The 24,010-nt window shown below is 38.0% G+C and overlaps 1 protein-coding gene and 1 long non-coding RNA gene across 11 annotated transcripts in view; one reads left to right on the top strand and one right to left on the bottom strand.

Moving 5' to 3' along the window:
- LOC126326043 (uncharacterized) overlaps positions 1-24,010 on the bottom strand; it is a 58,596-nt gene that overhangs the window by 29,751 nt on the left and 4,835 nt on the right. For 2 of the 10 annotated variants that reach the window (XR_007560495.1, XM_049995491.1), the window contains exons 1-3: positions 16,392-16,515; positions 13,631-13,783; positions 7,034-7,256 (exon numbers count right to left, since the gene is read on the bottom strand). Coding sequence is in view for 7 of the 10 variants with exons in the window: in XM_049995491.1 (XP_049851448.1) it covers positions 7,034-7,256; positions 13,631-13,672 (265 nt within the window). In the remaining 3 variants the exon portion in view is untranslated. Of the gene's footprint in view, positions 1-7,033; positions 7,257-13,630; positions 13,784-16,391; positions 16,516-16,541; positions 16,922-24,010 lie in introns of those variants that run through there. The other 8 variants (XM_049995508.1, XM_049995518.1, XM_049995500.1 and 5 more) reach the window with 8 other exon arrangements.
- On the top strand, positions 16,925-17,708 carry LOC126326141 (uncharacterized). The gene is made up of 3 exons (XR_007560543.1): positions 16,925-17,054; positions 17,210-17,320; positions 17,499-17,708. It is a non-coding gene; the product is annotated as an uncharacterized LOC126326141 (long non-coding RNA).

Here is a 24,010-nt window from a genome sequence, read left to right as displayed (position 1 = left end):
GATCAATAAACAATTCTTGTAGTAGGACAGCAAGGTTTTTGTTAACCATGCATTTTGCTACCTTGTGGTGATATTTCCATAGAAACCCTCATCCCTTGCACATATTTCATTGTGAATAATTGAGAAGTGAAATACAAATTTTCATAGATTTAACTTTAATAAAATATCTCCTTAAAAATTTTCATCCCCTATTTCACCCTTTTAGGGGCTGATTACCCAAAATCACTGAAACACGTAATTTTTTTTATTTCTAACAGAGAAGAATAATACAAATTTTCATGATTTAGCTTTGAAGATGCTTTCATAATAAAATAGGTTCAAAAATCTTTTATCCCCTATTTCACTCCCTTATGGAGCTGAATTTCCAAACAAACTGAAATTATATTCTTTAATTTGTAACTGGAAAGGCAAATACCAATTTTCGTAGATGTAGCTTTAAAAATCCTTTAGTAGTTCTTTAATAATGATTTTATTTTCAAAAATGTTGAAACACATACTTTTTTATTTCTGACAGAAACCAAATACAATTTTTGTTGTTCTAGTTTCAAAATTGTCTTAATAGTGACATATTTTCAAAAAGCCTTTCGTCACCTATTTCACATCCTTATGAATGGAATTTCGAACAATCCCATCTTAAACGATGCCTAAAATATGAGATCCACACCCTCTCCAAATTTCAATTTTATATCCTCTGCAGTTTGCACTGGACAATGAATCAGTCACTCTGTCGGGACATTGCCATATTACTTACATTCCTGCACTTTTTCTTTAATCTGATTTTCCATAGACTGCTTAATTTGCTCTGGTCTTGTTTAGGTACACAGAAAATCTGTTGAACTCTTCACAAAGTTTCAGCAACTCTCATCTTGCCTATTGTTTTCCTGCTGGCTTGCAATTACTGATGGACCTCTTGTACATCTGAACTATTTTCTGTTGTCCTCTGACGTGTCCTTGACTTATGAGAACCTTTAATAATAAGACAATATTTTTCGGATAGAGTTTATGACAAATTGTGGATGTTATCTATTGCAGCGGCACCACCATTTAGGATAGGGAAAGTTAGTTTTGTGCAATATTCTGAGTACAAGTTACAGCCAGGTGTGGGCCAGATTGCAGTGAGTTACTCATACCAACAGTCGTGAATCAGAATAGAGGCCACAGGGCCATCAAATTGCTGAAAGAGTATACGTAGCAGTTTTGCACGTCGCAAATCACAGGCAGAAGGGGCACACTGGCCAACCTAGTGTGTTACGACTATGTGACAGGAAGCAGCGCGTATGGCAAAACAGAGGCATGCAGCCGCGCATAAATAGGTGCGGGTTTCTAACGTGAGTCATTCCAGTGTGGCAGCTCTCCTGGACGGTGGGGCATGTCACACCACCAACTAACAGCAGCAGCAGATGGGGCACCAGCGTTCCAGTCCATGGCGTGTAGCCCGTTCAACCCTCTGAGGCCAATGCAGGGTCTGTAGACAGCCAGCGGCAGGCCACTCTATGGCTCGCTACCGCGGGCAGTCGTCCTGGCTTCCAACACACGGCAGAGGCATCCTGGGGCAAGGGCCGCAGATTCAGATGCCGGATTGCAGGCGCTTGTTGCTGCCACATCGTAAGACACACCGATGAGGGAACACAGCATGGACAATCTTGCAGTTGTCAGCGGGCTGCTCAGCAGCTCCTCGGAACGGCGCTTACACAACAAGGATGCGGACAGTTAAGTCAGCAGGCGGCACATCCTGATGCCATAGGAGCTCTGCAGATGGCCGAGGCCGGCTTGACACAACATTGCATTGCACGGGCCCCTGGGGTGCTACCTCAGCATTGCGGGGGCCCTGTGACGCAGACAGAGGTGTACAAGGGCACTGTGGTTGGAAACAATAAATAATTTGGAAAGCTCACACGAGTCTTAATACAGTGCCTTCTAACTCTTCTTGCTCAATTTGGGGATCCTAATACATTCAAAACAAATCTCCATGCCTTATCTTCCCACTCACCCATCTCCCACAACCTCCCAATGTCTCACCGCCCAGCCACAGATTAGCATTCCCCTTGTGAATCAGTACCACCCAGGATTGGAGCAATTTAATTACATTCTCCACCAGGGTTTCACTACCTCTTGTTGTGACCTCAAATGAGAAAGGTCCTGCCCCCTACTCTTCCCACCCCTCCTATAGTAGTAATTCCTCCATCCACTGAACCTACACAACATACTCGTTAATCCCTACACAACCCCTGCTCCCAACCTCTTACCTTATGGATCATATACCTGTGGTTGACATGGATGAAAGACCTATTCCATACATCCACCCACCACCACCTACTTCAGTCCAATCACAAACATCACCTATCCCATCAAAGGCAGAGCTACCTGTGAAACCAGTCATGTAATCTACAAGTTAGGCTGCAGGCAATGTACTGCATTCTATGTGGGCATGACAACCAACAAGCTGTCTGTCTGCATGAATGGCTACCAACAAACTGTGACCAATAAACAAGTGGATTGCCCTGTTGCCGAGCACACTGCCCAAATGACACCCTTAATTTCAATGACTGCTTCTAAGCCTGTGCCATCTGGATCCTTCCCACCAACATCAGCTTTTCTGAATTGCTCAGGTAGGTACTGCCCCTGCAAGTGAGGTGTGTGTGTGTGGGGGGGGGGGGGGGGGGGGGGGCTACTTTTACTAAGACCTTGCTGGCCGGAAGTGTATTTGTGACAGTCAGGGTGAGAGGCAACTTTCCTTTCAATAATATTGTTTTTGGTTCTCTCTCTCTGCATTTCGCACTTGATCTCCAACACTTGTCTATTAATCAGTCTGCTGCCTAAACTTTACTTTAATATCTTACATTCTTTCTGGACTAATATAATGACTAGTCCTCATCTATTTATAGTCAAAGTCTCCAAAGCTTACAATCTTTCTGGTCTGACAACCATACTGAAGTGTCTTCACTTCGCACCAATGCTCAGCAACTTCTTATTATAGACATTTTTGTCAGGTTACGCACTAGGTATAATTTGCAGATTGTAAGATTGACCATTTCCTCTTCTAAAACATTAGGTTGGATTATCCCATCTAGGTATATTAATTTTCCTTCACAAAACAATCATTCCTTGGTTTAAAATCTTCCATTCTGGTCCATTGCTGTTTGTCATGTATTTTGTCTTCTCAAAGGAGATATGTAATCTAACTTTCTCAGCTATAGATACACATCAATACACCAATCTGTCAGACTGCCGTGTTAATACTGTTGGCAAAAATGGTTAGGTCATCCGCAAAGCCCAAGCAATCAACATACATCCATTTCAGTTTGGGTCCTAGTCTGAGCCATTTTTCTTTCAGAATTTTTCCGGGTTGTATGGCTGTGGTCCATGGGACTCTTCAACCCTGATGTTTCGTCCAAGGCTACGTTGGACATCTTCACAGATGCTCCTGGTTGTACTGAGTCTTGCCGACTGACGAGTCGGACGTCAAAGAGTGGCCTAAATACCGTGGAAAGTGGGCGTAGTCTGGACATCACATAATAGCAGAGATAAACATTGTCAAAGACATTTTTTTTAACATATCAATTATAGTACTGTAGTGACACAGTCCATATATCACTGAGTTTCATGGCTTCTCCTTTTCTATTAAAATTATCCCTATGTTTATATATTTCGATAGCTTCTCTATATAGCCATGATAATAGATCGTCATAGTACATAAAACTTCAGTTTCCGAAAATTTCACTACGTGATCACCTGATTGAAGAGCATATTCTGCCACGGCTGATTCGTCCATTTTGCCTAGTCGCAAAGACTTCTATGTTCCTTCAACCGTGTATTCACACATCTCTTTCTAGTTCCAATGTAGACCTTGCCACATGTACACAGGATCTTATATACACCACTTGCAGACAGAGGGTGCGGTGGCCCGGTGTAATGTTAAGCTCTCTCTATACAGCTTAAGCGTTTTCGTGGACATACTTGTTGAAGAATGCTGGATCTGCTTTCTTGCAGCGCCGATGTCTTCTGCTAGCACCGGACGCTTCTCCGAAGATTTCACTGCTTGGAAGGGGAAATTTTCACTCTCTCTCTACTTATTTTTTAAAAAAATACGCTACTCTTGGAATGTCATTCAATGCACCAGAACATATTTATTTCCATTTGTACAAAAAAAAAAAAAAAACTAAACTTTATGACGTAAGTCCACACATTACCGGGCACCCAGAATCAGTTAATTACACATTTTGAATACAATTAATACATAAGCTTTTAGCGAGGCTGACTATCCACGTCCAGTCCATGTACTCTCAACAGCAGTTCAACGTTTAATAAACAGTCACTATTTCAAGTCTCTCCATTTGTTTTTTAACAATACAATGCTACATTACTCTTTGCAGCCAGCCACGGGCCATATTTGCTTATTCTTGGCAGGTTGCACTGAACACTTGCCAGCGCGAATGAATTATCTCCCTTCCAGTTTCGCCTGCCGCCAAACAATAAATTGGTGCAGTATCCCATGCTCATCCTTATGCCCTGCTTTAAAATAACGCATGTTCGAAATGGCTGGAACACAAGTGTCTCCAGACTTTCGTAAAATTCTGGGGCTGATACTTAATGGAATGAAGTGCTTGGACTATTTTCTTAGTTGGTCTGAAAATCAGTCGAACGTCGTGTTTCCTTAGAATCTTGCCAATCTGATCCGTCACTTTTTTTGATGAAGGGTAGAGAAACCCTGTTCTTCCATCGCTGTGCCCTACCGTTGCCCTTAGGCCTCCTGTTATTTGGTCACAAAACTCTATTTATTTCCTTACTAGAGGATCAATTCTTCTCAAAAGCCTGCTTTAGATGTTTTAACTCAGCGTCCAGGTGTACCGGCGTACAAATTCTTTTAGCTCTGTCCACTAGACTTTTAAATACACCTCTTTACTGTTGTGGATGATGACTGGAATCCTTATGCATGTATCTGTCGGTATGTGTAACCTTCTGAAATACTTTATGTTTCAAGCTGCCATCAGTCTACCTCATGATGAAGACATCCAAGAAGGATATTCCATTGTAAACTGGATATTTTGATTTATACTATTTAAATAACAGAAGAATTCCTCTAAAGCTTCTTTGGCATGTGACCAAACAACAAATGTATCATCCACGTATTGATCCCATCAACACGGTTTCTTACTCACTTTTTCCAGAGCTCATTGTTCGAATTTTTCCATATAAAAGTTAGCAATCATAGGACTCAATGGGTTAGCCATGGCCACACCATCATCCTGCTCATAAAATTCATCTTCGCACTGGAACTGACTAGAGGTAAGGCAGTGTCTGAAATGAGCAGTCAAATCTGCTGGGAAAACATCCACTATGTAAACCATAACTTTTTTAAGTGGAATCACAGTGAATGAAGACACTATGTCAAAACAGACAAGAATATCCTCAGGAGCCAAAGTTAATCCCTTGAGCTTCTCAGTAAAATGATGAGAGTCTTGTACATAAGAATCAGTTTTGCCAATATGTGGTTGTAAACCAGATGTCCAACGTAGCCTTGGACAAAACGTCAGGGATTGAAGAGTTCCATGGACCACGGCCATACAACCCAGAAAAATTCTCAGCAGTTGAAACATCCGGTCGGGAAAGCCTTCATTGTATCATTTATCTTTCTTCTCTTCTTGTTTCATATTTTCCTCCATTATCAAATAATCTTTTTGAAGGCACAGTTAAAAAGGGGTGGAAAGAGCTCACCACCTTGACCTACACTGGTTTTGATTTCAAAGGGGTCCAATTTCTTGTAAACGAACTTCAATCTTAACACAGACTTAGTGTCTGCAGAGTAATCAAACAGGGTTCTATATTTATGACCCATCCCAAATTCTTCTAGAATATTCAATAATGACCCACAATCAACCAAGCTGTACACTCTTTAAAGTCAATGAGCACAACCATATAGTCGTACCTACCAGTCGTCTTATACCTGATCATATTTTTCATATTGAAAATCTGCTCTGGGCAAGAATGTCCTTGCCTGGAACTTGCCTAGTACTTGCCAACCTTTTTATCAAGATGATCTTTAATTCTTTTCTGGGGAACTTTGGAGAGGATCTTGCATGGTACAAATATTAATGGTAATGGAATATCCCAGTAATTACTTATGTCCTTTTTGTACACCTTTCTGCAGAGTAGAAAATCAAACACGGAATCAAGTATGGAATAATGGCAATATTATGAAAAGGATAGATTGATACTCACTGTATACTGATGATGTTGAGTTGCAGATAGGCACAATGAAGAAACAGCTAAACACATGAGCTATTGATCAGAGGGTCTTCTTCTGAAGTAGAAAATACACACACATACATACACACACACTGATCTCTGTCTCTGGCCAATGAGGCCGGACTGCTGAGTGGGTGGATTAATGTCGACTGCAACTCAGAGGCTAATTTAAATAGTAGTATTGTAGACACCCAATTGTGGAGTCAGAAGCATACATCTATCTGGTGCTTTGGTAGGGGAGGAGGGAGGGTGGAGGCCTCAGTACATGTCATACTGGATGTCCCTGGCGTTTGACATTTATCATTCAGTTACAAATGCTACCAGTCGAATATTTCCTTGTCAGTTATGCACTATAACTAAAGATAAAAACAACATATTCTACATGCAGAAAATAAATTGTATTTTCTGGAAATTAGTTTGAAATACTGGCAGGACCAGTTCCAAATAACTTTTTTAAAGTAATATTTCCTCCTCTTTGTGTTTCCCATGTAAATGGTAAAACTGACATGTTACATTTCATTTGGACCAGTTCTGTACAGGACTTTAACTCTGGCTGTGATTACCAATAACCAAATTTAGTCTTGTGCAGACAACAATATGACAAATGAACAAATATTATGCTGTTTACATTCAACCAAAATATCATCGATATCTTATTTGAATATTCTCACACATAAGTTAGGCTGTTATTTCACTATAATAGTTAAATTGAACTAAGAATTAAGTGTACAACATAAAAATAATTCATGCAGCAACAATCTGATGTCAGTTAACTATGATCACTTACGTGATACAGAAATCTTGACTTTAGTGCCGTTCATCAAATAGTTTATTCCATCCATATGATTCATATTCTGTTCTTTGGGCACTGAAGTCCCTGTATGAACCCTTGCTTTCCTAATATTCCTTCTTTGTGTTTTTAGCTCTCCATTTGGAGCCCGTTTGGTGTGAATCATTCGTGCTTTTGTATAGCAGCTAAGAATACAAGAACCAAAGCCTGCCAGAAATATCTGTAATTACAACAAACATTTTAATTATTGGCTTGTGCTTACTTCAGGAGAAAGAAAACTGACATTCTATGGATCGGAGTGTGGAATGTCAGATCCCTTAATTGCGCAGGTAGGTTAGAAAATTTGAAAAGGGAAATGGGTACGTTAAAGATAAATATAGCAGGAATTAATGAAATTCGGTGGCAGAGGAACAAGATTTCTGGTCAGGCAAATACAGGGTTATAGATACAAAAGCAGATAGGGGTAATAGTGCAGGAGTAGGTTAAATAATGAATAAAAAATAGGAGCACAGATAAGCTACTACGAACAGCATAGTGAACGAATTATTGAATGCAAGATAGACATGAAGCCCAAGCCTAATACAGTAGTGCAAGTTTATATGCCAACTAGCTCTGCATATGACAAAGAGATTAAAGAAATCTATGATGCGATAAAAGAAATTATTGATAGTGAAGGGAGACAAAAATTTAATAATCATGGGGGACTGGAATTTGATAGTAGGAAAAGGAAGAGAAGGAAAAGCATTAGGTGAATATGGAATGGGGGTAATGAATGAAAGACGAAGCCATATGGTAGAATTTTTGCACAGAGCATAACTTAGTCATAGCTAATATTTGGTTTAAGAATCATGGCAGTAGAGGCCTGGAGACACTGGAAGATTTCGGATAGATTATATAATGGTATGACAGAGATTTAGGAACCAGGTTTCAAAATGTAAGACATTTACAGGGGCAGATGTAGACGCTGACCACAATCTATCGGCTACGAACTGTAGATTAAAACTAAAGAAACTGCAAAAAGGTGGCATTTTAAGGAGATGGGACATGGACAAGCTGAAAGAACCAGAGATTGGTGAGAATTTCGGTGAGAACGTTAGGGAACGATTGACAACAATGAGGAAAAGAAATACAGTAGAAGAAGAATGGGTAGTTTTGAGAGATGAAATAGTGGTGGCAGCAGAGGATCAACTAGATATATATATATATATAAATAAAAAAAAAAAAAAAGGGCTAGTAGAAATCCTTGAGTAACAGAAGAGATACTGAATTTAATTGATGAAAGGAGAAAATATAAAAATGCAGTAACTGAACCAGGCGAAAAGGAATATAAATGTGTCAAAAATGAGACTGACAGGAAGTGCAAAATGGCTAAGCAGGGATGGCTACAGGACAAACATAAGGATGCAGAGCCATATTCCACTAGGGGTAAGATAGATACTGCCTACAGGAAAATTAGACAGACCTTCGGAGAGAAGAGAATCACTTGTATGAATATCAAGAGCTCAGATGGAAAACCATTTCTAAGCAAAGAAGGAAAGGTAGAAAGGTGGTAGGAGTGTATAGAGGGTCTATACAAGGGCGACATAGTTGAGAGCAATATTATGGAAATGGGAGAGGACATAGGAATGGGAGATATGATACCGCATCAAGAGTTTGACAGAGCACTGGAATACCTAATTCAAAACAAGGCCCCGGGAGCAGACAACATTCCATTAGAACTACTAACAGCCTTGGGACAGCCAGCCCTAACAAAACTCTATCATCTGGTGAGCAAGATGTAGGAGACTGCGAAATACCCTCAGACTTCAAGAAGAATGTAATAATTACAATCCAAAAGAAAGCAAGTGTTGACAGGTGAGAAATTACCAAACTACCAGTTTAATATATGAAGATGGTATCTGTTCTTCTTCAGTGTAGATGCACTCACATTGCTCAAACTCTTACGGGAATCGGTAGAGTTACTGCCGCAAGTAATGGGTATAGTGGGTAGGGGCATTACAAATGTAGTGTGTGGACAGTAAGTTGGAAGTGTGGGTCTCAGAGGGAGCGTGTCAGAGGTAAGTCCCTGCAGCTGCACTATCCCGTGTCTTTGATGGCTCAATCGGATAGAGCGTCTGCCATGTAAGCAGGAGATACCAGGTTCAAGTCCCGGTTGGGACACACATTTTCAACTGCCCCCGTGGATATTTATCAATGCCTGCAAGCAGCTAATCGTCTGGATTTCATTGTAATGTCAGTTTAATAAGTCACGGCTGCAAAATACTAACACGAATTCTTTACAGGTGAATGGAAAAACTGGTAGAAGCTGACCTCGGGAAAGATCCGTTTGGATTCCGTCGAAATGTTGGAATATGTGAGGCAATACTAACCCAACAACTTATCTTAGAAGATAGATTAAGGAAAGGTAAATCTACTTTTTTAGCATCGATAGACTTAGAGAAAGTTTTGAACATGTAGACTGGAACACTCTCTTTCAAATTCTGAAGGTGGCACGGGTAAAATACAGGGAGTGACAGGTTATTTACAATTTGTACAGAAACCAGAGAGCAGTTATAGGAGTCGAGGGGCATGATAGGTAAGCTGTGGTTGGGAACTGAGTGAGACAGGGTTGTAGCCTATCCCCAATGTTGTTCAATCTGTATATGGAGCAAGCAGTGAAAGAAACAGAAGAAAAATTTGGAGTAGGAATTAAAATCAATGGAGAAGAAATAAAAACTTTCCAAGGTTCACCGATGACAATTTACTGTAATTCTGTTAGAGACAGGTTTGCCGATCAAATAGTAAGTCTGTCAGAGACAGTAAAGGACCTTGAAAAGCAGTTGAACGGAATGGACAGTGTCTTGAGAGGAGGATATAAGATGAACATTAACAAAAGCAAAACGAGGATAATGGAATGTAGTCGAATTAAATCGGGTGATGCTGCGAGAATTAGATTGGAAAATGAGATACTTAAAGTAGTAAAGGAGGTTTGCTATTTGGGGAGCTAAATAACTGATGATGGTCGAAGTAGAGTGGCAAGGAAAACATTTCTGAAGAAGAGAAATTTGTTAACACCAAGTATAGATTTAAGTGTCAGGAAGTCGTTTCTGAAAGTATTTGTATGGAGTGTAGCCATGTATGGAAGTGAAACATGGATGATAAAATGAGATGATGATTCAGTTTACATAATGGTAAGACATATTATGAAAGCCAATTTTAAACTGAAAAACATTTTCAGAAACTTAAGAATCCTTATGCTACCTTAATAGTTACAAAATACAGGCTGTGTAAGTTGAAATAATGTGAGATTGATGAGATTTTGAACGTGCACACTAGACTGCAAGAAGCTAAAATGGGTAAAGGGAATATAACAAAAGATGAATGAGTGGTTCTGGGTGATACAACAGTAAAGGCAGCAGAGGAAAAACTAGGCATAATGGTAAAGTCCAGCAGAAATGTTTGCACAACATATCAAAATATTGAATTTTATTTGATACAATGTATTGAACTGAATTGACATAAGAAGAAAATATATGAATGCAGAAGATCCCTTAGCGATCAAACCAGGTGCAAGACCTGTCCCACATAACCTCCTGCCATGGTCCACTCATAGACATCATTCCCTCTGTGCAATAAAAAGTAAGGCAACATGTGAAAGCAGCCATATCATACATCAGCTATGCTGCAATTACTGTACAGGATCCTATGTGGGCAAGACAGCTAAGGAACTGTCTTCTGATTATCCACCACAAAAAACTGTGGCAAAACCACATATTTCACTATCTAGTTGCCAAACACGTTGCAAATTACATCAGTAAAGATGTCACTGGCTATTTAGATATTTCCCACTGCAAAAGTTTCTCAGTTGTGAATTCAGCACACCCTGTGTTCTCCCCCTGGCCTAAATATCTGCTAATCTGTTTACCACTGTCTCACATTACCTTTTCCCCTTCTCTTCTGTCCACACTACTCTCTCCTCCTTGCTGATTGTGTACAGCCTTCTCCCAATACTCTTCTTCCTCCCTCTCCATTGCACTCACTCCACACATACACACACACACACACACACACACACACACACATACACACACACACACACACACACACACAGCTGAAAGACCTGCCTCACACTACCCTGTTATCACTCTGTGCCTCGTGCATCCTTCCCTATCGCAACGCCTCCCCACCCCCATCTGCACAGTCTTGCTGATACCCAGGGAGTGTACTTTTGAGTGTCTGTGTGGTTGTGTGCGTGTGAATGTATATATATATTGTACTACAAAAATAGCAAGAGCTTAAAAGCTAGTGTGAATATAGTTTTCTGTTACAGGTTTTTGCGTGCCACACATCAGTTTCCTTTAGGTGAGTATGGTACTTGTATTTCCCTTATTGTACATATTTTTCCACCCACAAATTTCCGTTATTAGAATACTAACATAAATTATTTACAGAAGAATGAAACAAATGGTAGAAGTCCATCCTGAGGTTGGTCAGTTCCAGATATATGTAGAGATGTGTGAGGTAATATTAACCATTCAGTCTGTCTTAGAAGTTATGTATGAGAATACCTGTGTATTTAGCATTTAAAGATGCTGAAAAAGCTTTTGACAACATTCTCTAGAATGCCCTCTTTGAAATTCTTAAGTTATTGAAGATAAAATACAGACAACAAAAGCTTGTCTATGGCGTGAATGAATACCAGGCTGCATCAATATGAGAATAAGGGCAGGAAATAGAAGCACTAATTCTTGACAAGGGGTGAGTGGTCTGAAGCTTGTGTCTCATGTTATCCAATCTATGCATAGAGCAAGCAGTAAAGGAAAATGAATTAAAATTCAGAGGGAAAAAAACTTTATTGTCTGCTGAGGACCTAATTGTCTGCATATGCGAGGAACTATGTAGATCAATTATACAGAACGGACTTCGCTTGTCAAGAGGTTGTATGAAGAACATAAATAAAATGAATATAAAATGTAGAATGCCAACAGCAAAAAAAGCTATGCTAAACTGTGGAATATGTTAACATCTAATATACATTTAAGTGTCTGTAGGTATTTTCTGAAACTATTTGTCAGCAGTGTGGCTCTGTACAAGGATCACTTTTAATTTTTTTTACAAACAACCACTAGAAGACACTACTGAGACATGACACTGACATAGTTTTAAAATTTATTAGTTTTAAAACAAATGTAGGTCAGACATCACCTGACTAGTTTCTTTACAAGGAATATTTAAAGAAAAAGCATTGTGTAGAAATGGAAATTTTATGTGCAGGTTTCCACAAACAAAATTTTTGAAACTTATTTTAAGAGACCAACTCAACAACCATGTTGAATTGCTTCATTCAACTTTTGGTAAACAGCCACCTCCAGAAAGTTAGCTAGTTTCAAGATCCATGGATATTTTTGCACAAAAATAGTGATGATGTGGAAAAAGTCAAAGAGAAACTTAACATGGAATAAAGAATGTCATTACCATCTGGTATTGTAATTATGTACATCATTATTCCTTTTGAACCTTGGTGTATTATTTATAATAAACTACTTGAGGCAATAAATAACTGTGAGGCAGTAGACAGAGTGCCTGACTCCTTACACAGATGTCTACAAGATGATTATGGGTGAGCTCCACATATTATTTTTACAGCACACTTTTGAGCAATGAAGACTTTCGTAAAGATGAATTATCCCAGAACATTATTTATATGACACTGAATGAAAATACGCAAAAAATGTCACCTTACTGATCTGTATCTTCCACAAGATCAATAATGATTCTAAATGCATTTATTATTTCCTCACCATGTGTTACATGTATCATTGGCACAGTACCCCTGGATGCGCAGAACTGAATATATTGTAAGCAAATGAAATTAGATGGTTCCGGAGACTTTTTCACCTTTGAAATATCTTTGCTGTATATATACCAACAGAAGTAATGAATGAAAATTTGTACGGGATTTAAAACCGGGTCTTCTGCCCACTAGGCATTTGTTCTAACCACTATACTGCCCTGACAAAAAGCCTATGAAATTTAGATAAAAATTAAGTGCCTTATGAGTTCCAATAGCTTTCTTTACAATTTTTCGCCCTGTGGAATGGTGGAAAACAAAGAGGAGCCTTCAGGTGTAAGGGTAATATATGGCATAACCCACATGATCCCAGAATCAGAATTCCTGAATTACATGTTTTTCTTTGACAATTGTTTCACCAGTATTGACACACATATCACATCAGAAAATAAAAGCTATTGGATCGATAACAGACATATGAACTAATACATGCCTCCTTTGTTGATTATTTTAAAGTAATAGTAATAGTAATAATAATAATAATAATAATAATAATTGGGGGAAGAAGAAGAAGAAGAAGAAAAAGAATGGGGAGGAGGATACACAGGATAGGAAAATTGTTAAATAATAAGCACCACAAGTCCACATAATCATTTTAGATGTCAGACTGAATTCTATTAGACTCTCACAAAATACTATGTTACATTCTGTACTGAAACATGTTAGTGCAACAGAACATTTTCTTTTACTAATGTGTAAAAAGAAATGTGATTGTTGTTAAGTACTTGCTGATAACTACACCACTTGGAGAGCAACACATGTACCTTATACCTTATGAATAAGGTGAAATTGTCACCAGCTAACATGGTAATGTTGGTAAACTGGCTCGTTGTTTCGTTTTTGTCATTGCGCCTGCTTCGTGTAGTCTATCTTTGAGTCACTGCCCCTCCTTCCTGTATGTACAATGCCGTATGTTTCTGTAAATTAAGGAATTATGAACATTGTAATTATTTGCATCATAAATCATATTCTACTAACAATACCCTAACTAATTACATCTGATTGTGACGATGTAAAAGGGGTAATAACCCCCATGAACCAAACACCTTGAGAGTAGTTGGAAGGCTTGCATGCATCAGTGATACTGATAGCCATACCGTAGTTACAACTACAACAGAGGGTATCTGTTGAGAGACCAGACAAACATGTGGTTCCTGAACAGTGCCAGCAGCTTTTCAATATTTCCAGGGGCAACAGCCTGAATGATTGACTATGGGCTTGTAACATCAACCAACACGGCCTAGCTGTACTGGTACCGTCAATGACTATAACCAAGGGGAAACTACAGCCATAATATTTAACGAGGACACACAGCTTTACTCGACGGTAAAATGATGATGGCATTCTCTTGGGTGGGTAAAATACTCCAGATGTAAAACAGTAACTCATTCAGATCACATGGTGGCTAAGCAGGCAATCATCATTATCAGCAGAAACAAAACTGGCATTCTACCAATCGGAGTGTGGAATGTTAAGATTGCGTCATTGGGCAGGTATACTAGAAAATTTAAAAAGGGAAACGGATAGGTTAAAGTTAGATATAGTGGGAATTCATGAAATTAAGTGGCAGGAGGAAAAAGACTTCTGGTCTTTTGAATACAGGGTTATAAATACAAAATCAAATAAGAGGACGCAGAAGTTGGTTTAATAATGAATAAAAAAACAGGAATGTAGATAAGCTACTACAAACAGGATACAGAATGCATTATTGTAGCCAAGATAGACACAAAGCCAAAGCCTACCACAGTAGTACAAGTTTATATGTCAACTAGCTCTGCAGATGAAGAGATTGAAGAAATGTATCATGCAATAAACGAAATTATTCAAATAGTTATGGTAGATGAAAATTTAATATTCATGGGGGATTGGAATTCGATAGTAGGGAAAGGAAAAGTAGTAGGTGAACATGGACTAGGGATAAGGAATGAAAAGTAAGCAACCTGGTAAAATTTTGTGCAAAGCATAGCTAACACTTGGTTTAAGAATCATGAAAGAATGCTATATGCAAGGAAGAGGCCTGGAGACACTGGAAGGTTTCAGATACATCATATAATGGTATGACAGAGATTTAGGAACCAGGTTTTAAATTGTAAGACATTTCCATGGGCAAATGTAGACTCTGACCACAATCTATTGGTTATGAACAGTAGATTAAAACTAAAGAAACTGCAAAACGGTGGGAATTTAAGAAGATGGAATCTGGATAAACTGAAAGAACCAGAGGTTGAAGAGAGCTTCAGAGAGAGCATTATGAAACGATTGACAAGAACGGAAGAAAGAAATACAGTAGAAGAAGAATGGGTAGTTTTGACAGATGAAATAGTGATAGCAGCAGAGGATCAACTACATAAAAAAAACAGGCCACTAGAAATCCTTGGGTAACAGAAGAGATATTGATTTTAATTGATGAAAGAAAATATAAAAAAGCACTAGGCCCTAAATGAAGCAGGCAAAAAGGAATACAAAAGTCTCAAAAAATGAGATCATCAGGAAATGCAAAACGGCTCTGCAGGGATGTCTAGAGGACAAACGTAAGGATGTCTAGTCATATATCACTAGGGGTAAGATAAATACTCCCTACATGAAAATTAGACAGACCTTTGGAGAGAAGAGAATCACTTGTATGAATATCAAGAGCTCAGATGGAAAACCAGTTCTAAGCAAAGAAGAGAAGGTAGGAAGGTGGTAGGATTGTATATAGGGTCTATACAAGGGTGATGTAGCTGAGAGCAATATTATGGAAATCGAAGAGAATGTTGATGAAGACGATATGGGAGATATGATACTGCGTGAAGAATTTGACATAGCACTGACAGCCTTGGGGGATTGAACCATGATAAAACTATCATTTGGTGAGCAAGATGTATAGAGGGATGAAATACCCTCAGACTTCAAGAAGAATATAATAATTCCACTCCCAAAGAAATGAAGTGTTGACAGGTGCGAAAATTATCGAACTATCATTTAAATAAGTCACGGTTGCAAAATACTAACACAAATTCTTTACAGACGAATGGAAAAACTGGTAGAAGCTGGCCTCGGGGAAGATCAGTTTGGATTCCGTAGAAATGTTGGGACACGCGAGGCAATACTGACCCTACGACTTGTCTTGGAAGATGAGATTAACGAAATGCAAAACTCCTGCCTCTCCTTGCAGCAAATCACGTTCGTTAAAATTCCAAGTTCCGGACAGTGTCGTCTTAGCAACAGTGATTGTCAAAGGATTTTTTACTGTAAGGAGAGCGTCGAGGAAAATCCGCAAAATCTGAGACGTACTAAGATGGGACTTTTTGGATCAAACTGAATTTTCGGTACCACATATTCGCTAACAGTGTACCTAGCTCAACAAACACAATTACGCATTGAATGCGGCTTACTGTCATTACGAAAAACATAAACAAATATAACCACTCCAAAGCCAAAAGCTTAATAAGAAAACTAGTACATCGAAATTACGCTTCGCATTTTCACACTACGGAAGACAATATAGTTTCACAGTCGTAGACGTTCTAACATCATACATACCTTGTCAATTCATAGAATATTTCCCGGTACTTCTATCACAATGTCAACAAACAAACTTTCTTTGGGAGGAAAACAACTGAACAACCACAACATGTCAACAACGTTTAAAATTTCATTTTCGTTGCAAAGATAACAGCATTGAAGATATACCTACTGTAAACAACTGTTACTTTCGTTTTATTTTCATAAGTTCGAGTTCAGCTACTAAAGAGAAGCCTTTAAAAATGTTGGACATAAGTATTACGTTATTTTGAATTATACATAACAGCATTTGGGTAACCTGATAGAACCAGGGGCTGCAGAGAGTTTCAGAGAGAGTATTAGGGAACGACTGTAGAAGAAGTATGGGTAGCTCTGGTGGAGGTAATAGTGAAGGCAGCAGAAGATAAGTGTGTTATAAGGTAGTGATGGGCTAAACTGCGATTTTCCGATATCAGTGAATTCTGTGAATGCTACTTTTCAGTATCTGTTCTTCTTAACTGCGATTTGTCGCAGTTAAGGAACGTAGGTCGTGTATCCCTCCTCCACTGCGATTTCTGCTACTTTCGCGATTTTTGTGACTTCTGCTGGTTCCGTGATTTCTGTGACTTCTGCGACTTACCAACGTATGAAAAAGTTACATCTGCCCACACAGAAAATTGCATCCCAACAAACCTATCATTGGTAAGTATGTTTTACGTTTGTTCTTCCGTTGGCTTTAATTATGTATTAAAGAAACAACTGTGAAAATATTAATAGTGTAATTAATATGTAAGTAGCCATACAGTAGCGTAATAGTTAGTGTTTAGAAAATGAATTCTAACATATTATGTTCACAGGTACCCGAACTACATTTCAGTCACTCAGTAAATTGATAACTCAAAATATCATTGTCAACAGGTCTGGAGAAATTGCCACTGCGTCTTTAGGCCGTTTTCGTCAGACAAGAGGTTAGTTTCTAAGTGTTTCGATGGACTTAATTACTTCAGTAAGATCGTTCTTGCAAATGTGAAATATACCCCATTGAGTGGCTTTTATTACAGCAAATATTAGCAATCTACTCTGTCAATTATATTGCTTGTAATTAGTGACAGCAAAAATTGTTTAATAATCCTTGTGATTTTGCAGACACAGTTCTGACTCTTGTTTACTGGTTGCTGTACGTATCTATCCACACCAAGGCTGTTGAGAGAGACTCGTGAAGACTCAAGACAGCTCTTAGAGGATTTGCAGTTTAAAAGTGACATAATTGTGAAATACGTGTGCAGTTGAGTGATTAAACTGTGTTTTATTGAAGTTGTTATGCGATTTTAAAGGAATAATAAATGTTAAATACAGTGAGTGAATAATGAAAATCTCATTTTCCTCATGTTTAAGCTGTCCTATACCCGTAATTTTCCGCCACTTATTTACTGGTAAACACTAGTTGGAGAGTGACATGCCTCCCCCCCCCCCCCCCTTCTCCACAATCTTGGTGTGACACTGACCTGTAACATAGCCCAAAGTCTACAATATGCATTTTGAGGCTGTTGATATGGAAGTGGGAAGTACAGATCTTCCAGTTAAATCAGAAATAGCTTAAGTGCAGTACTTGAAAGTAACACAGGAAAAGCTTACTTATGTAGGTGGTGGTAGTGTCGGCAAAAAGTTCTTGTGTGTGAAGTTGCCATATAGAACACCAGGTGTAAAACTTTTATCCCGAGTCTTGAACTGTGTCGGAAAGAAGTGAGGCATTCATATGACTCAATAATGCTGTTTTCATTTCGCTACACTTATACAGATGTCTGAGTTGTGCTGTGTTAACATTGCAAAGTCCTGTAGGCATGTGGAGTATTAACCAAAACTGTCATATTGGAAGCAGAATCCATTTGTTACGTTACTTGATATTTTCAGGAGAAAAATGCAATGTTGCTTCTTATTAATATAATACATTCAGAGTCACAGCTGTTTTTGTCCAACCATAAGTGATGCTGAATGTGCATGTCGTCTTCTAATGTGAAGGGCTTATTTCAGTAGTGGTACAAGTCCATTACCTCCACTTTTCTGTCTATAATGCTTCTGAAATTAATGAACGAAACAAACATTAATAAAGGTTAATTTCTAGCAAGAAGCCATATGCTCGAATATTTCTGGTATCTCAGCTGCAGATTTTTCAGCGCTCATTTAACTTTACGACTCCGTATCTCAAAATGAACAAAAATGGACTTGTACCACTAATGAAATAACTCCTTCATATGCACAAACAGCACACCGATCTCGTGAGGCACAAGGCTCTCATAACGAAGTACGTACGTCGTTCAACAGATGGTACTAGGAAAAGAATGTTAACTGCGCTTTTTAGTTTCTACTTGCGACTCTTAGTTGCGATTTGTCACGGAAATCGCAGTTTGACTCGGTAGCGAATAGCATAGTACGAACTTTGGCCAAAAGATGGCACTGTTAACTGCGCTTTTTAATTGCTACTTGCGACTTCTAGCCGCGACTTGTCACTGAAATCGCAGAAACCAGTACGGAATTCAGCCAACAGATGGCTCACGGCGTTGAATGTGAAATGCTACTTGCGACAGCTAACTGTGACTGAAATCGCAGATAGATTTTGTAAAGTTGTTATTGTGATATCTGTGACTTCTCAATCACTGTGATTTCTAACAGATACGCGATTTCCTGCCCACCACTATTATAAGGCGAGGGCTAGTAGAAATCTCTGGGTAACACAAGAGATATTGAGTTTAACTGATGACAAGAGTAAATATAAATAGCAATGAATGAGGCAGGTGAAAGGGAATACAACTTTGAAATCTCAGCTCTTGAACTAATGTCTGAAAAAACTATTATTTTATGTGTGTATAGATCTCCTGTTGGCAACACAAGTGTTTTTTTTTTCGAAAAATTGGATCTTGCTTTAGGCAAACTTAAGACAACTGGGAAAACAATGGTACTATGTGGTGATTCTAATGCTGACTTTCTGAGCCATAGCCCTCGCAGGGAAACGTTTTTAAATATTATAAAAGCCTACAATCTTTGTCTGACTGTAATCTCTGCAACACATGTAACAAAAACTAATGTAACTCTCCTTGATCAGGTATGTATAAACATGGACAAGTGTACATCAGAAAACTTTGATAGCGCCTACATTTCGATCAGTATAGAAAATGTTATCCATAAAAGGATCTATAGTAGAAAAAATATTGAATACTTCCAGTGCCTAATCAGTGACAATCTTGGAGAGAAGTATATGTTACCTTTATTACCAACGAAAAGATGGAACATTTTTTTGACATTTTCAAGCATAACTTTGACATAGCTTTTCCACAAAGGAAAGTGATTTCCAAAAGCACAGATAGATTCAAAAACTGAATTACACGTGGCATTAGAGTATCTTGTAAAAGGAAGTGGGAATTTTTTCTGCAGTCAAAAACTCACAGCAGGTCAGAATTTATTAATTATTTCCAAAACTACAAGCTACTTTTGAAACGTGTCATAAAAGAGGCAAAATTTAAGGAAAATGACAAACATATTATGAATTCATCCAATGAAACTAAGTCCATGTGCAAAGCTATGCAGGGTCTTACATGGAAGAAGACAACTCACAAAAATACTGTGACATCACATGATGGCAAGAATGTCACTGACCCTAGGGCAGTTGCAAACAGTTTCAGTTCTTATTATGCAACTCTTGCTGGAAAGTTAGTGAAGTAAAAATTTGGAAATCCACCTAATACAACATGGAAAGAACTTTCATCTATTGAAATAAATAACATATCCATGTTCCTCAGTCCAATAAGCCCAACAGAGCTCCTAAATGCCATTAATTCATGAAGAGTAAGTATTCAACTGGTATTGATGATATTTCTGATTATATTATAAAAATAACAGCAAGACAAACACTTTCGCCTGTATTGGACACATGCAATTCATCCTTATAATGTGGTGTCTTCCCTCAGCAACTGAAAATGGCAAAAGTAATACCTCTATATAAAAAAGGTGGTCATCAATGTGTCTGTGTCTCTATTGTCAGGGTTTTCGAAAATTATTGAAAAAGTGTCCTTTCAAAAGTAATTACATTCTTCAACAAGAATAATATTATTTCTGGATGTCAAGTGGCTTCAGACCACAGCAGTCAATTGAAAATGCCACTTTCAATCTGATAAACCATGTCTTAAATGCAGTGGACAACCACAGAAATATCTCAGGTTTATTCTTGGACCTAACAAAAGCTTTTGATGTGATTGATTATTCTATGGTTCAAATGGTTCTGAGCACTATGGGACTTAACATCTGAGGTCATCAGTCACTTAGAACTACTTAAACCTAACTAACCTAAGGACATCATACGCATCCATGCCCAAGGCAGGATTCGAACCTGCGACCGTAGCGGTCGCGCGGTTCCAGACTGAAGCGCCCAGAACCGCTTGGCTACCAGCGGCCGGCGATTATTCTATGCTCCTGAGGAAGCTTGAATGGTATGATGTAAGATTAGGTTAGATTAGTTTTTCGTTCCATAGATCTGAGCTGAGGAGATCCTTGTGGATGTGAAACATGTCATTTTTTTTATTTTTAAGCTGAAGTAACAATACTAACAGTATGAGTATGTACAATACATCATTTTTTAAGCTGAAATAACAATACTAATGGTATGAGTATATACAACACATTTGTTTCTCTTAAAAAATTCGTCAACTGAGAGGAAGGAGTTGGTCACTAGTAAGTCTTTCAGGCTCCTTTGAAACTGATCTTTTTTGTAACTAAATTTTTTATGTGTGCTGGAAAAATTATTGAAGATAAGTGTTCCTGAGTAGTGTACCCCTTTTTGAACTGAAGTGGTTTCAAGTCCTTGTGTAGATAATTTTTGTTTCTGGTATTGTATGTATGAACTGTTTGTTGGAAAAAGAGATATATTATTTAGGACAAATTGCATTAAGGAGTAAATATACTGAGAGGCAGCAGTTAGTATACCCAGTTCTTTGAAGAGGTTTCTACAGGACACCCGTTAATTTACCCCACAAATAATACGTATTACACGCTTTTGGTTGACTTGTAGAGTTACCCCAAAATATTATACCACTGACACTATGGAATGAAAGTAGGCAAAGTATGCAAGCTTTTTCATTTTTATGTCGCCTATGTCCGCTAACACTCGAATTGAGAATACAAATTTGTTAAGGCCTTTCTGCAGTTCTGTGGTGTGCTCCTTCCAAATGAATTTATTATTAAGTTGCAATGCCAGGAATTTAATACTGTCAACCTCTTCTATCTGCTCTTCTTCATTCTTTATGCATATGCTGGGTTGAAACCTCTTACAGGTTCTGAATTGCATATAATGAGTGTTTTCGAAGTTTAATGTCAGTGAGTAGGCTTTAAACCATTTATTAATATTCATGAAAATATCATTAGCAGATCTTTCTAGAACAACACTCGACATACTATTTATTGCAATACTTGTGTCATTTGCAAAAAAAAAAAAACGAACTCTGCTTCAGGCAGTGTAACTGATGAGAGATCATTAATGTACACAAGAAAAAGCAATGGCCCTAAGATGGATCCTTGTGCGTCACCACATGTAATTTCTTCCAATTCTGATGATGACTGATGACCTAATTCACTAGTCCCTTGCACTGACACCCTTTGTTTCCTGTTGGCGAGGTATGACTTGAACCATTTTGAAGCACTGCCCATGACACCATAGAATTCTAATTTATTTAAAAGGATGTTGTGGTTCACACAGTCAAATGCCTTTGACAAATTACCGAAAATACCTGCTACTTGTAATTTGTTATTTAATGAATTAAGTACATTTTCACTGTAGGTGTAAATAGCCTTCTCTGTATCAGAACACTTCAGAAATCCAAGTGTGTTCTTGATAATATGTTATTTGTGGCCAGATGGTTGAGAAACTGCCTGTATATTACTTTTCCTAAAATGTTTGAGAATGATGGCAAAAGTGAAATTGTCTGTCGTTTGATGTTATCTATTTATCCCCTTTCTTGAACAGAGTCTTAAGCATCTGCATATTTTAGCCAGTCAGGATATGTCCTAGTTATGATTGTCTGGTTACACAAGTAACTTAGAATTGTACTAAACTTACAATAACATGCCTTAATTAACTTTCTAGATATTTCATCGTAACCACTAGAATGCTTTGTTTTTAAAGAATTTACTATGGAAGTTATTTCTTTGGGTGAAGTAGTGACAAATTCATGTACCTGAGGCTATTTGTAAAGGCTAGTTTCAGATTTTCAAGAGCATTATTTACTGAGCCTGACAATCCCATTCTATCAGTAATGGATATAAAGTACTTGTTAAATAGATTTGCCACACTATGCCCATCAGTTACTCATGTGTCATCTACCCTTAATGCTATTTGCTCCTGTTCCTTTCTGGTTCTACCAGCCTCCTACTTCACTACATCCCATATTGTTTTTATTTTGATCTCTGACATTGCTATCTTCTTCGCATAGTGCATTTGTTTAGATGTCTGAATTACGTTTTTAACATTTTACAGTATTCCTTGTATTTAGCTAAATCATCAGCATTGGAACTATTCTTGGTTGACAGATAAATTTTCCTTTTTATCTTACCGGAAATCTTTAGTCCTTGTGTAATCCATGGTTTTATTACAGACTTCTGTTTAATTTGAGTAACTTTTAGAGGAAAACAGTTTTCAAACATGGTACTGACATGAATGTGTTATATTTTTCGTTAATGTCATGAGCACTATAAACATCCTTCCAGTTCATATCTTTGAGCAGTTTTCTAAAACTCTCAATTTTTGGTTGATTGACTACTCTCCTGTAATCAGATTTAGCAGTCTTGATAATCTGCTTAGAATTTACAACTAAAACAAGGAGCTGTATGTCATGATCTGACAATCCATTTATTACAGGTTTTATGATATGATTTTGTTCCTTTGATTTGTCTATAAGAATGTTATCAATGGCTGTCCTTGAGGATTTAGTGATCCTAGTTGGAAAGTTTACGGTGTGAGTTAGATTGAAAGACAACATTACTAACACAGTAAATGTTTACTGGAAGATTGCATTAGAAAATCTGTATTAAAGTCACCAGCAATCAAAATTTCTTTGTTTCTTCCTGTTAAATAACCCAAAAGAGCTTCTAGATTATTTGTGAATAGACTATAATTTCCTGCAGGTGCTCGGTAAATAGTTACTATTATATTGGATCTGTTATGGAACTCTACTTCTGTTGCACATGCTTCTAGATGCTGCTCTAAACAGAATTTATTAATGTAAATGTTCTTGAATTTATGGCAGTTTTTAATAAATGTGGCAACTCCTCCTCCATCCACATCTAGTTTGCAGAAGTAGGAAGGTAGCTTAAATCCTGAAATGTCTAACATATTTATCGCAGTGGTCACTTGATATTCAGAGATGCAGATTATGACAATTTGGTGATATGAATTCATTTCATCAATACAAATGATTAGTTAGTTAAGAGGTGTGCCAAATCAGTGGATTAAATCATGTTTGGAATATCGCTCTCAGGTAACTGAAATTAAGTACATGAAAGGAAATAAACTGCAGGTACAACTTTCAGAACCATGTGGACTAAGTCATGGTGTTACACAGGGCTCCCTTTTAGGTCTCTTTCTTTTCTGGCCGACATTAATGATTTCCCATCAC

The sequence above is a fragment of the Schistocerca gregaria genome, chromosome 2 (genome assembly GCF_023897955.1).
Source record: "Schistocerca gregaria isolate iqSchGreg1 chromosome 2, iqSchGreg1.2, whole genome shotgun sequence".
NCBI lineage: Eukaryota > Metazoa > Arthropoda > Insecta > Orthoptera > Acrididae > Schistocerca > Schistocerca gregaria.
The sequence above is the reverse complement of the archived record's forward strand: the minus strand, read 5'-3'. Positions and strand labels throughout refer to the sequence as shown.